Below are 15,217 nucleotides of genomic sequence, written 5' to 3' on the forward strand. Positions count from 1 at the left end.
CGTGGGCTGCCTGATTTGGTGGGTGGCAACCCTGTCTGTGGTATGGGAGTTGGAAGTAGATAATCTTTAAGGCCTCTTCCAACCTAAGCCATCCTATGATTGCTATAAGAAAGTCATCTAAAAGCTAGCAAATAGCACCATGTATGAACTCTCCCTCAACACTGGCTCATAGAGCAAAGAATCATCATAGAATGGCCTGGGTTGAAAAGGACCATAGCGATCATCTAGTTTCAACTCCCCTGCTATGTGCCAAGGATTGCCAACCATTAGACCAGGTTGTACAGAGCCACATCCAGCCTTGCCTTGAATGCCTCCAGGGATGAGAGGCATTGATGGGAAGCACTGACTGGGAGGCCAGATGTTGGAAGAATAGCTGGCAACTTAATAAAGGCCATCGTTCCAGTAGGCAGAACAAAAATAACCCTCCAGGGAGAAAAGTGCTGGACTGAGCAGGATTCTTAGGTTTTACAGTGATACTGGTTACAAAACTGTCTCAAAGGAACACTGATTATGTTTGAGAATGCAAGCAGAGAAAGGTGAAGACCCAAGTCCTACATCTTCTACCTCCTGTTGGAATTAAAACTTGTCAGAGAGCATTATTAATTGCCAGAGAACATTCTGAAAAGGCATGAAATCCATTCTTTCATCATACTGGATTATTATTCATCATACTAAATCATACTGGAGAAAACAGGTCCACAGACATCAGTTATGAAGCCTAATAAAATAAGACTAACCATTAAGTTTCATTATTGCTCATGGTAGAAGCTAAAAGTTGTAGAATTCACTACCGATTTCTGACTTCCATGCTTTTATAGCGTATATTCATTGGACACACATGCAGTCAAAGATACCACTTTCAGCTGGGAAATTAATTCTGTTAACATCTTGGCCCAGGTAATGGGCTAAGGGTTGAAAGGGTAAAAATAAGAAAGCATTTGGAGACAAGGCACTATGGCAATGGAGACAGAAAATGGTTTCAGCCACTGAAAATAAAAATGAAAACTTTCCTTTGCAAGATAAAGTGTCTTAAGTGCTTGGGCAAAACAGAAACACAGATACAGAAACATAAACCCAACAAGTTGTTTTTAACAACTATCTGCTGGAGAAATTGATTGTCAAGAAAAAGGATGAATGGAGCTAAAAAAAGGAATAGGAGAAACAAGTACCTAATTTGCACTAAGACAAGGAAACGCATTCTGCAAGAATGTCAACATCTCAGGATATCTACATACAAGAATTCAAGCCAATAAACACTCTATTCTTGTTACCTATCTTTTACTGTATTATTCAGTACCACTCAACATCAAAAACATTCAAAGAGTACAGTCAAAAGAATAGAGCATGATATTTCCAGTAACTAACTTTGATTATTTAGCATAATATTTTCCCATAATGAGTTTCCATAATTTGATGTGTGCAATCAGAAAACAGCTAAAGTCCACCAGAAACACCTGTATGAATTCCACATGCATTATTTACATAGTCTACAGAAAGAAAGACTAAACCTCTTTCAAGCATAAGCTTATGACAGAGCAGCACACAGATATCATGGTAACAACTGACTGCCAGGTTTAATTCCATTTCATAAAATAATTTCAAAGCGGATTTAATCTTAACATTTCTTAATTATCATCATAACCTGGCAGTACAGGATTTTTTGACAGTAATTCTTCATAATTAGAGATGTCACTGAATTGCTGTGAATGAAATTTCACCCAGTGCTCAATGCATGAGACTTTAAGACACAACCAATTCACTCAAAATGCAATGGGAGAGAGTAGGGAAAGGAACACAGGATATACAGCTTCCATCTCAAGCAAACAATGAAGGAAGAACTATCATTATACTTAGAAAATAAACATTTCTGCTTTCAAATTCTGAGGTCATAAATGTCTTCCTGTTGTCACCACTACAGATAGTGGTTAATTGTAGTACCTTTATTATTTGTAGCTGAACTCCTTCATCTGTTTGAGGTCCTTGAAAACAGCCACATATTGTCTCAATAATTCTATCAATTAATTTTTTGCCTGGAGCTGTACTGTCTGGAGCATTCCCTGTCAGATGACCATACGCAATAAGTTTCTGGAAGAGAGAAAAACATACAAAAGAACTTAAAAAGTCAGCTTTCTGTTAAAATAAATTCATTTGATGACTCTAATTTGCACACACTTCTTAAAACTGTACATTTCACACCAAATCCCAATAAACAGAAAGGACTGTTTTTCATAAGGTCCTCCAGGTTTATTTAATTTTCACTCAGCAACTGTAACACAACATTTGTCAAGAAGCTTAACATTAAAGCTTTTTGTTCAGTGATAAGAGCTTTTTAGAATCCCATTTGGTTTAAAAACCTCGTATCAGATTGGTCTTCACTTGGAGTCAGCATACAAATGTTTTTAATACCAAATAAACCACCAATCGTCTACAATTTTTTATTATTTATTTTTTATTTTTTAAATGCTACTAGCGAGCTAGTCTTTTTTCTATTTTCTCTCCCTGAAGGTCTTCAACACTTTGAAAAGCAACATATTAACAAAATGAACAATATCCCGGTCCTATCAATTCAAGCATGAGAGTATCTGTAAATTTCCACGCCTATCTGTTAGCACGGCACCACTACCAGACAGCATGCCAAGTATGCGAGTGTCTGTGAATGTAAATGAACTGAGTTCACTGCTGTCCGGATACTCATAAGAAAATAGCTAAATCCTATGCGGTAAACATAGTTCTGAAAACATAATATTTTGAGAGACTAGATACCACATATTTAGAATATTTTACTGCAATTACAAAATGCATAAAATAAATTAGACAACTATATATGTCCCACAGTTACTGAAATCTTAGTCCTTCATTAATGGTATTGATAGTAATTTAAGTTAAACACATGTAAGTAAAAACAGGTAGCTGCACATTAGCATAAAATTGATCAAAACACACAACTACTGGTGGTGAAGTTTGTATAAAATGAACACATACAAATTATAGAGTAAGACACATTCACCTATTGTCACATACACAGTTAATTCTGTTTTTTTGTACGTAGTTCAAGAAAAGTAATACAAAAACATTATTTGTTACATATAACTGCTACTTTTCCTTCATATCAACAGTATTTGTATTTGACAGCTGAAACTCAACCTCATACAGACCTGTAAACAATCTAGAGATGTACTGACAATCCTGGGGCATTTTGACTGGCATGCCAATTCAAATGGTAGGAAGTACTTGTCTGCTTCAATGAAGCTCGTCTTTGATTTCACAGGTGGCAGAGTGCTTGAACCAGGTTTTGCTTCTCCATGAGGGGGACTAAACAGAATGATTTCATTAGAATGCTGTAAGTGATCACACAAATAGTTTTCACCACTGCAACATTTTTGAAATAAACATAAAGAAAATTAATATTAGGAAGGAATAACTTCTACAAAGTTAACACACAAAGGTAATATAAATATTCTTAATAGCTTTTATACTACCTCTGTGTTATTTATGGAACAGCAAATTGACTTATTTGTAGAATAAGTAGGTATCCAGTGGTCCCTGCTGGTTTGAAGGCATAAAAACTTGTTTCCTCTGAAAACAGGAAAAACCTCTCCCTACAGTACGTAAAGTTGTTAGGGGGGAGCAGCGTGTGGAGCACGAAGAGAAGGGAACAAGAATTTCATTCAACATCACTTCTCTAGAATTAACACTAAATGTGGAAGTCTGGTAAAACATTATGTTACTGGAGCAGATAAAATTTAGGTGTTTAGACGATGCTGGAAGTTAGAAGTTACAACTACTGTATTACAATACAAGTTTGGTTCAGTACTTCAGAGGGAGTACATACATTTTGGAGATTAAATCTTAAATTTCAATTAAACTTCAATTCTGGATATAAATTGAGGGAAAAACAAACTAACAAAAATAAATCCACAAAACTTTGTTTTAGCTATGCTTCAGATGACACCACAGAATTTTAGGGTTCAGTGCTTACCAACATATCTCATAATCTGAAAGGACTGTAATATACAACATTTAAGAAGATTATTAATAGTTTAATTGCTTACAGTATCTCTAATACATAAATCTCTCTACGTGTCTTTACCTACAAAGTAAACTACACTATCTTACACAGATTTGATAAATCGTTCAAAGAAAAAAAGCATAACCTTGTATTTTGTAGCGAAGGATTACAGAATTATTGCAGTAATATTTAAATAAATTTAAATATATAAATTTATAGATTAACTGATTTCAAATGAAGGCCCTCCATATTTGCGTCAAATGAAAGCACTTGTTTCAAGGAAGTTTTTCTATCATCCTGGCTATGAAGATGTTTTTCAAGTTGCTGAAATACACAAATGAACTGCTAAGAGCTTATTGTATCTATCTCCAAGGAACAGATTAACTCCCAAGCCTCACAGCAAAAGCCTTAAACTAACCAAGCTGATAAAATGCTTTTTTTTTTTTTTAAGGAGCAAGCTGAAATTTTCAAATGCCTGCGAAAATATTTGGTATCACATTCAAACATCAATCCTTGTTTGGGTACTTTAAAGGTGTACCTAAATCCCAAGTCTTAATAATGAATAATTGGTGTTAAGACTCTACTTTTCTAGTAAGTAATTCCTCTTTTCAAGATTTAAGGATTTATCCCATATATGTATTTTTTTTCCTTGAAGAAAAACAGAGACTTGCTCTTCAGTCAGATACATAATTTTTACTTATTGCTCAATAATTGCTTTGCTGTAGACAGAGTCTTTTTTAGACAACTCAAATCAGGTAAGTTGTTGAAGAATGCTATTCTTATACACTCTCAAATCTCTGAAATTTCTGTAAGAGCTCGTCTGTGAGGAAGGGAAAAATGGCATCTCTTGTTACAGTCTTAGAACAGATTGCTCTTCATCTACTGATATCATTAAAATTAGGTTAAAATGGCACTTTGTAAACAAAACCGTAGTTTTTCATAAATAAGGAATAAGCCATGATGAGACTCAGAAAATGAAGAGCCCACTATAGAAAGCTACTGCAGAAGCATGAAGCTTCTTTTAGGTGTAGGCTGGAAAGATAACTCAGGAATTCATCTCCTCGCTGATGATGAAAACGAGTGGATGGCAGGGAGCAGGGAGAAGAGAGACCCAAAGGTCATCTTAATGTCAGCCAAGAAATTACTTCGTCTGGATGTTTTCTGTTCACCTTCCCCCCCTGCAACTCCCCTCCCATCTGAACATGTAACCCGGAAACTGTGTCTAACAAAACCTTCTTCCACCAAGAGCTCTACCAGGTATGAGGAATATAAAAATCAGCTAATATTTACACAAATGATTCTATGACCCCCAAGGAGGAGACCCCACATCTCTCTGGGCCCTGCGCAAGTGATTCGGTACCACCACGCACAGCAGCGCGGCCTGATGGGCACAGGGTTGTGGCTGTGGGCCTGGCTCTGGTCACCACTGCGAAGAGAACCATAGAACTTATTTTCTCCCCTAGGCTCATATCTTTGTTACTGTTCTGTGCTCTTAGGAGAACGCTGAGAGGTCTAAAGAGAGGAAGTGAAGCAAAATTTAAAGGCACAACATGTCCCGCTTTGGCAACTACTACCTATACTGTTTAGTTTGGGTGATTCTATCTGGAGCTACGAGTTGGATTCCATGATCCTTATGGGTCCCTTCCAATTTGAGATTTTCTATGATTCTATATCACTCATAGAAACAAGCTGATCTATACATCAAATGATGAATTTTTAAAATGATTTTGGCAGCATCTGCTGTATAATGGTTACATAAATCACCCTGTCCTTTTCTATTCCCCTTTGTCTCACTGCCAAACACCAGTCCTGTTTAAACACAAAACAAACTAAAACAAAGAAGCTGTTTTCTATGCAAAATTATGGGGAAGTATAAATAAGTATAAATAATCTATTTTTCAGCACATTCCAAGTGAAGAGCCTTTTCCTAGAGCAGGAACTGAAAAAATTAACCACTTATCACTGTAAGACCTTCGCTAAGATACTCAAATCTCAATTACAGCTATCAAAAACGGAATATTTTATAAACTAAGAAGTTTCCCTGTTTGGGGACCTAGAAAAAGAACACCTTCTCGTGTATGTAAAAAAAAAACAAACAGACTTTACGGTAAGATTGGCATAAATCCAATCACAGGTCAAGTCCAGCAATGCCTTCAAAGCAAAAGGCTACTGCCAGAATGAAGACAGCACTGAAGAAATCCAAATCTATTTATCAAGCACACATAGACAAGCCCTACATTTCATACCACAAAATCGCAACTCAAAATATTGACTGGACAGAATTTAAGCACTTGAAAGTTCAGAAGAGCTGCTCTGAAAGTAATGCCTCCTATGATGTTATTACACTGGCCCACGACCTCAGAGGCAGATATTGGTGATATGGCAGTAAAGGCTGAACCTTCCCACCAATATTTCATTCATGTTGATGCTGTTTGACAGATGGCAGCAGAAGGGGCAATCTGATAAAATGATGCCTGACATGGAAGTGCTGATGAAGCAAAGGTGTGTCACTGAATTCCTCCACACAGAAAAAGTTGCACCCACTGACACTCATCAAGTTGCACCTGCTGAACGTTTAAGGAGACCAAACGTTCTGAGCACAGTGAGGCAGTGGGTGCTGCATTTCAGCAGTGGCGACAGTGGGTCATCTTCCACTGGTGTGGACTGTTACAAGTGTCACATGTAGGCTCTTGTTCATCGCTGGCAAAAATGCAGAGAAAAACATGTTGACTATATTGAAAAATAGTGTTCTGTAACTGAGAATTTGCTCTATCAAACAGTGTTATTGTGCTCTTTGTGGCTTCTGTGGAAATAAATAGGAGGCATTACTTTGAGAGCAACCAAAGTTTATTACAGTGCAGCTCTACCATTACTTTTTTTGATGGCATTTAACTGCAGGACAAGATATTACTTATCCTTATTCAGTGCCCAGAACAAACACCACCCACTGAATATTTCACGTTATGCAATTTTATTTTTTCTTTCAATTCTTTATAATATGGACTTTTACTTTATTTATTCTACTGTTAACAAAGCTTTTTATAGGAACACAACATCACTATCTGACTGAGACTGTGGTGCTCAGTGGAACATTATCTGAACACTGCACAAATATTAGATCTGATTTGCAATCTAAGAGCTGATAGTATTGATTTTACTTTACTGGAGGGAACTGAAGAACAGTGACTTAATCAGATGCATGCATTAATTTTTGTATTCCCAATCTGAAATGTCATGACAATAAATTGTTCAGTGTATTCGATATTAAATAAATCCTGATATCTGAAAAAAAAAAATCTTGCTCGCTTCTATTCCAGTGAGAAGTGTTTAAATTTCCCAAACCAAAACCATAGCTCTCCACTTGAGTGCCCAAAGGATAAAGCAGGAATTGTTAGCAGCCAGTTCTGACAACTGTGGTTTAAATTATTTGCCTAAAAGAAAAATTCATTTCCAGAGCAGAGAAACAGGTCCCCATGTAGCATTCAAATTCTTATGCCATAAGAATGCCATAAGAACAGTTCATCAGTCTCATCCACTAATCTGGTTCTTTCAGTAAGCAGCAAGAACAGTCATAGCACTGCCATGACTCATGGATAATGATGTACACTGAATGATAAAGAAGATCCTGTGGAACATGTAATTAAATACTAATAATGCATTCATAGTTTATCAATACTTAACACATTACTTACTGACAGTAGAAGGGAGCTGAATACCAATTCTGCCTTCTGCCTTCACTTCCTCTAGAGCAACTGCCCACAGAAATCTAGACCTATTCCCTTACAAGATCCTTTCCACACTCTACTACCTTTTCAAATTACACCACTCTACTCATTCTCACTTACCCATTTCAGCCTCTTTCTCCTTGCCTGCTCACAGTTCAAGTCCTTTATGTGCATTCCAGGCCTTTGTCCTCCTCTGAACTCATGTAAAATCCTTTTCAGCTCATGTCCCTCCACCACTGCTTTCTTTCTGCATTACCTACAAAGTAATTTTCTCATCTATTCCTACCCTTGCCAGCCATTTTCAATCTGTCCCCTCTAAGCTGTCAGCCCATATTCACAACTCAGAATAAGCATGGCACACACTGTAAGAAGACAAAGCATAATTAGACAATATTAACTACCACATACCTTTGCTTCTCTGTTTCAGTCTTTATTTCCTCTGTAAAATGAAACAAAGGCATAGTTATGGAAACGGAGTCATAAGCACAAATAAAAAAAATATATCAAATGTTCATTTAAATGTTTGGAAAGCAAAACTATTCAGGCAAGCATTTGAACTGGAAACTTAGAACAGCAAATAAATGGTTCTAAGCAGTTTTGTTAAAAGTTTCTACTATTCCATTGCATTGGTTGCAAACTATACCAAAATCATGTTACAAGTCTGCATGACATACTAAGCATTTAAGCTTGCATTCGGTCATGGCAACTAAACACCATAAGCCCAAAATGTTTCTGCAGAAACACAGCCTTCTGGAACTCAATTCTGTCTTTCACAGTTTGAATATAGAGAAATAATGAGGAAAATTCAAAATACTAAAACTATTCATCTATTCATAAGCAGTGTCTTTGCTGCTCATTAAATGTGGATTTTTACAGATAATAATAAAAACGCCACTGAGGGATTTGGGCTTGTTTAGCTTGGAGAAAAGGCTCTGGAGAGAACTCACTGCAGCCTGCCAGTACTTGAAGGAAGCTTTCAAACAGGAAGGGGACTGACTTTTTACACTATCTGATAGGGATAGGACAAAGGAAAACAGCTTTAAACTAAAAGAGGGAGATTTAGATTAGATGTTAGGTGGAAATTCTTTACTCAAAGGGTCGTGAGGCACTGCTACAGCCTGCCCAGAGAAGCCGTGGATGCCTCATCCCTGGGGATGCTTAAGGCCAGGCTGGATGGGGCTCTGGGCAGCCTGAGCTGGTGGGTGGCTTCAACTGGAGTGCTGTCCAGTTCTGGGCTCACGAGTAAGAGAGAGCTGGACATAACGGATAGAGTCCAGTGAAAGGCAACAAAGATAATAAAGGGACTGGAGAACATCATTCCCGAGCTGGGACTGCTCAACCTGGAGAAGAGGAGGCTCAGAAAATAGCTCATCAATGGCTGTAAAAGGTAAGGTACAGAGAGGACAGAGCCAGGCTCTTTTCAATTGTTCCCAGTGCCAGAACAAGAGGTAATGGACACAAACTGCAACACAGGAAGTTCCCTCTGAACATCATGCAGCACTTCTGTGCTGTGTGGGTGACAGAGCACTGGCCTGGGTTGTCCAGACAAACTGTACAGTCTCTCACTGGACATCTTCAACAGCTGCCTGGACACAGGCCCCTGCTCTACAGTCCCTGCTTGAGGAGGGGCTGGGCCAGATCAGGTTGGGAGACAGAGGGTCCTGTCAACCTCAGCTGTTCTGTGACCTTATCTCAGTTTGTTAACATCCAGAAATAACACACCAGCATTAGGAAGATGTTTAGAGTTCAATATAGTATTATTTAAGCCTGAAGACACTGCTCCATTTGCTTTAGAATTTTATCTTGAAACAGAGTCCATTAGCTAAAAAGGAATAAAGACTTTTCCTCAGCTGTTAGCTCTCCTCTCAGAAACAAGAAAAAAAAAAACAACAAACCAGTTCCAATCCTAATAACACAAATTCATTTTACATTGAGATTATTAAAATCCAAGCAAATTGTATATATGCACAATAGTTTATTTAACAATTGTACTTAAGATCACTCAGGTATAGGAGTCAAGTACCCTTTACTGACAACACAAATATTTATGTATTTGTAAGTTAGTTTATACTTTGCTTGTGGAAAGCAATAATAAAGAAGGAGGCTGAAGATGGAAAACTATCAAAATTTGTCTTTGGGGTTCCTCTAAAAATGGGAATAGTAAAACCCTTCTTAAAGAAAGGAAAAAGCTCTGTGTTCTTCTCTTGAAATCTAGTTTGGGAAATTTCTTCTCAGAAAGGAAATAAACAGCAAAAAAAGTTGATAAAAATTGAAAAACAGAAAATCTGATTTTACAAAGATAAACTGAAAATCTTCACAAAAACAACAGTAAGTGTTCTCTTTCCACACACACCAGAATGCAAAGCTTCATGAATAACTGTGGTTGCCTTCCTCAACATGCACCACTCTGCTGGAATGCTTAAACCCCTTAAAGCTTGCCTTCCGGGGCAGATTATAATGGAACTCTGCCATTACTGAGAATGGAAAGAATTATGATTATTGAATATGAGAATTACTAAGGAAGTACAAGGCAGCTCTTCAGCTACACTTTTGTGTTCTCAACCCCTCCATTCTCCCATGCACAATAGTATCTCTATTAAAAGCAAGTCCTAAGCTCAAATATTCTTCCTGCACTATTAAAAGCAGATGTGACAACAGGTGTGTTCAGCAGTTCTCAGCAGTTTTACAAGACAGAGAACAGTTTCAACTGTATGCTTAAACACATTTCTTCACCTGGAAGCACTGCATAGACAGGCACAGTCTCCCCCCAGAGAAACATAAAACAACATTTCTGAAAATGAATATTAGAATTAGTGGCTCTGCTTTCCTCTCTTTTTATTCTTAACCTGCAAGAACGTATCAAACTGTGCCATCTTGGTACTACACGAGGTCATCTGAATTTATTGTCTTTTTTATAAATTGCAACAGTCCTTGAAAGATAATTAAAATAAATAATCCAGTGTGAACCGATTAGAGCCCTCTTTACACTGTTTAAAATCTAAGAGATTGTCTTTGGAATAGGTCACAATAATTCATAAGAGAAAATGGAAATTTTTGCAACTGAAGTAAGTGTACTGCAATTACAAGGAAAGATTTTTTGGAAGCATTAATCTAATTAAGCAATGCTACTATTTCAAGCAGCACTGTGCAACTCTGTTAATGTAACGTACAGGTTTCATAACCTTAAATAAAAACCAAACATTTTTAAAGCAGCCAATACCAATTCTTTCAGGAGGCTAAAACATTTTAAGTGGGAAATAAATAAGCACATGCTATGACACCATTGCTCTGAGTAAGACAGACATCAGACTGAAAGTTTACTTTCACCCTTGAGGAAAGAACATCTTATTTTCCTGCACTGATAGCTCCCTCTCCTCTCCACACCAAAACACAATTCAATCACAATACAATTACATGGTCATGTAATAACCACATTCAGTAGGAAGCATACATAAACCTGAGAAGCATTATCAGCGGGGAAAAAAACACAGCAGATCATAATCAAGAAAAGTAACAATTCTTGAACTAGCTAAATAATCCCCTGATGGCAGATGAACTGAAAGACTGATGCATTCTTCTTCAATGGGAAGAAGTACTTCCTAAAACACCCAATAATGACTTAGAAAAGCAAGATGAAGCCAGACACAAGTTATGGGCTGCTTCCCTACTTTGTTCATTTCCTCTCCAAAGCACACACCCGAAACCACAAAGGCAAGAGTCAAGGGCTATCCAAGCATGACAGTTCATTTTGATAAGGAAGCGTAAGGGAAGACTTAAGAAGCTAGAATAGAGGAAGAAAACTGTAGAAAAGGACTACAGCTTCCAAAGTTTTTCTGCATTATCAAAACATTACCAAAAAAGAACTACTGTGGAAAATAACTCCTGTGAGTTTATGACATCAAAATTATGATGTGTTGAAAAATGTACTTTACTGGGTGAAGTGCAGCAGAAATAACAAGAAATGAATTCCCTCAAATTCTCACTTTCATACACAGCTCCAGAAGACCTGCTTAATAGAGCTGTATCACAGAGTTGAAAGAAATGTGGCTCTTACTACTATTACTATTTACTGTAAAATAGGAAAATACTTCACAAGTTCTTCACACAGTTTGACGGCAAGAAAATAACATACATTTAAATACATTTCTCACACATTATCCCATTCTCACACAGAATTGTATTCAAAAAGTAAAGAACATCTTCCCACAATACTCTATTTCAAACAAGTAACTTTGCCTGCCAAGAGGAGCACACATTAGGTCAATTCTACAAGGACTCACACATTGGAATACTAATATTCAGAGTAAACAAAATTGAAGCTAAATGAAAGCTTACTGGAACAGAAAACATCCAGTATTTTCACTGGAGGAAAACAAGCTAGTCACATAAATGTAACCACAGATTTATACATCTAAATATAAATATGATGTGTCCACACAGATAAGGGTTTGTGAAGAGAGAGCTGTGTCCAGCATATGCAAAGCACAGAAGTCCTTATGCTTCCAGCACAACCTCTGCTCAGTCAGAGCCTCTGCTCACCTCCTTCTTCTGTTCCAGGGTGTTTTCCTGTGCTGACAATGTATGGAGAACAGCAATATGCAAACTTAGATCTTGATATTTTCCATTTTGTTTTTAATTGTAGAGGTGTAATCGACTTTCAATACATCCATCTGCAGTGTTAATCCCTTTCAGTGTATGTAAATAAACAGCAATCCAAAAATGACAGCTTTTTAAAAGTATCACTAGGACTCTAAACTACCATAAAAATAATTAAGCAGTTTGGTACAATGCTGTTATTCTCAATGATCGCTTCAGGTTCACCTCCCTCAAATTGGTACTAGAGTACACAAATTCTCTACAGGAAGGTTGTACTGAACTGATCATTGTTTTAGCCTCTAGAAGAAACCATTCACTATGAAAAGTGAAGTTCTGTCTTAGATGGAATTCCCAAGATACACATAACAACGTGTCCTCCTGTAAGCCCTGTAAACAGCTTTCCCCATGACATCTTCTAGAATGCACACATCTCCTGCCTTGCCCCAAATCCTCATAAACTGTTATTATGAGAAGGACCAAAAATAAATAAATAAATAAATAAATAAATAAAAATCGTTTTTATTGGACTACAGGAAGAGTCTGACAGCAGCATAATACTGTTTTAATCCAGAAAGCCAGCCTTACCCTAATTAGAAAGGAGTGGAAAGAACACAAAACAGGCTCACGCATTTATAGCACCTGAGCATGAACTTCAGCTGGTGCATTCTCTCTGTTCTAGTAATGTACCAGGTCCTCAGCCCAGCCCTTAGAACTGACACCCAGTTTTAGTTTATTTATGCAGCTGCTCTTCTTACTACTGTTAGTTGCTGGAGTCCCTTAAACTTTCTTTTTATCCATCTCTTCTATCTGCAAGATCACAGCTCACACAGCTGTGCGCAGGCTCAGAGCAAATATAAGCACTGCTATGGTTTACATTCAACTAAGGCCGTAACAGCAAGACATTCTTATATGGATACACAAAATAGACTTAAGAATATAGTTAAACGCTTCTACCCCCTTTCCATTGCAGCATTTATTATGCTGTTACAACTTCACACTTACAGGCATTGAGGGAGTAACTAAGTAAGCAGCAATTAATCTATATCTAATCTAATCTATATCTAATCTAATAAATACATAATTAAAGAAATGTTCCAAACAAACACCAATTATATTTCAAGTCTGACAACTCTTGCTGAAATTCAGTGGAGATCCTCCTTGCCCTACTCTGCAAAACCCTGAAACCTGTAGCCAACTGGAATACTATGGCATATCTCAATAGTTTAAAAAAAAAAACAGGGAATTACACCCTTTGAAGTATACAGAGAACTAAGTATGTGTACATACACATGCATACACATAAACATGAAAACTCTTCACAGGTGAGGTACTTCAACTTCAGATGGCACTTATAATGATCCTTTGTTATATTCACTCCAGCTTTAGAGGAATATGCAATTTATTATACCTTATTTTCTCTGTAAGAGGTTTGAGGCAAACCTGTTGAAAAATAATGAAATATCATTATTTTCACATCTGCTACTCAAAACACAACAAGTATGCCTGATGGTCCATATTGTGCTTTTCATCTGTGAAGTAATCTTCTCATTTTTCTTCGTAGCCATTCATACAAACAAGAGCTACAACTCCCTTCCCTTGCTCACAACAGAATTCATTCGGGAATGCCCAACTCTGGTGTAAATTCAGAAACCTAAATTCATAACCTGACTTGACTCAGCCGACTGCACCACCTGTCTGGGTCTTTAAGTATGATGTTTTCCAAGAGAGAATCACTAGCAAAGCCTTTCAAGAGAACAAATTGACAGCTGCTTTCTGCTTAAAATTAATTCAGAATAGTTCAATGCAAGAGTGTTTTATGACTACAATTTCTGTAATAATCTTTCTATTTCCAAAGCCAAGTCAAGAATGCTGTCAAGTTGCTTCACTCATCTTCACAGGGAAGAAGGGGGGGACACTCAGATGTAGGTCACACATTACCAAGAATAACTGAATTGCTTTCAGTAGCATTTACATTCTAACATGTGGCTGAAAAGCTCTTCTTCTGTAACAGTAAATCCCTCTGCTTCCCTCCAGTATTTTACAAGTCTCCATCTTTTCTTAAATCTACAGATAAATCCCAGAAGTATCCAAACTTCTGTCTTCAAATCTCAAAGACATCTCTTATACTTAGATCAAAAATCTAAGAGTGGAAGTAACTGTTTACATCTTTAAACAGTTAAAAGAAGAGGATAGCTACATATCTTTATTTTATCAAACAGTGCACACCTTTAAACCACCTTCCCCCCGACATTTTTTTGATACATTCTCCCATTACACTCAGATACTGGTTTTATTCAGAACTCACTGTACAAGCTACCAAGAACATACACAATTCTGTTTCTTACCAAATACAGTCACCTACACAGACTATAGGAAAGATCCTGATGAGAGGTACAGTTTCCCAAAACACTTTGTCCAATTCTATGGAGAGCGACCACAGAAAAGGTGGTTCCTCCTCTTCTATTCCATATGCTTCTTCATGCCTAGCTGCACACTCCTTACACAATCATTGCCAAGGCACAAAGTTTAACCAGCTTGATAATTTAAGACTTCATTGGGATCAGTGAGCTATTTCATCTCACTGTAAAGCAGCACAGACACTATTTGCCAGGCCTTGTGCACATCACGCATTTCAGGAAGCAAAAGCTAGAACAGAACTGCCTGCTGCAGCCCACTGGAATAAATACACTGCAAGATAGTATGAAATTCACCCACTTTCTTTCATCAGCATCAGTACTTTTTGTAATAATGAACTAAGTTTAAGAAGGCCAACAATGTTTCTTCATTGGGAAAGAGGAAAGGAGTCTGCAGCTGGATCTTCCTCTTCATGTTCTCAGTGTGTGGAGTGTTTTCTAACCCTTTTTTTTTTTCCCCTTGTAGCCCATGT

At 37.3% G+C, this 15,217-nt stretch overlaps 2 protein-coding genes across 2 annotated transcripts in view; one reads left to right on the forward strand and one right to left on the reverse strand.

Annotated features, from left to right (window-relative positions):
• The window catches only part of LOC100543767 (brefeldin A-inhibited guanine nucleotide-exchange protein 1), a 56,645-nt gene extending 48,397 nt beyond the window's left edge, over positions 1 to 8,248 (reverse strand). Inside the window, exons 1-3 of the mRNA XM_019614353.2 lie at positions 8,143 to 8,248; positions 3,156 to 3,312; positions 1,939 to 2,085 (exon numbers count right to left, since the gene is read on the reverse strand). Coding sequence (XP_019469898.1) covers positions 1,939 to 2,085; positions 3,156 to 3,312; positions 8,143 to 8,195 — 357 coding nt within the window. The 5' untranslated portion in view covers positions 8,196 to 8,248. The remainder of the gene's footprint in view (positions 1 to 1,938; positions 2,086 to 3,155; positions 3,313 to 8,142) is intronic.
• Positions 8,249 to 9,108: 860 nt separating this feature from the next.
• The window catches only part of LOC100543613 (centrosome and spindle pole-associated protein 1), a 38,510-nt gene continuing 32,401 nt past the window's right edge, over positions 9,109 to 15,217 (forward strand). Inside the window, exon 1 of the mRNA XM_031552956.1 lies at positions 9,109 to 9,182. Within this exon, the coding sequence (XP_031408816.1) occupies positions 9,109 to 9,182 (74 nt within the window). The remainder of the gene's footprint in view (positions 9,183 to 15,217) is intronic.

The sequence above is a fragment of the Meleagris gallopavo genome, chromosome 3, assembly GCF_000146605.3.
Source record: "Meleagris gallopavo isolate NT-WF06-2002-E0010 breed Aviagen turkey brand Nicholas breeding stock chromosome 3, Turkey_5.1, whole genome shotgun sequence".
NCBI classification, from domain to species: domain Eukaryota; kingdom Metazoa; phylum Chordata; class Aves; order Galliformes; family Phasianidae; genus Meleagris; species Meleagris gallopavo.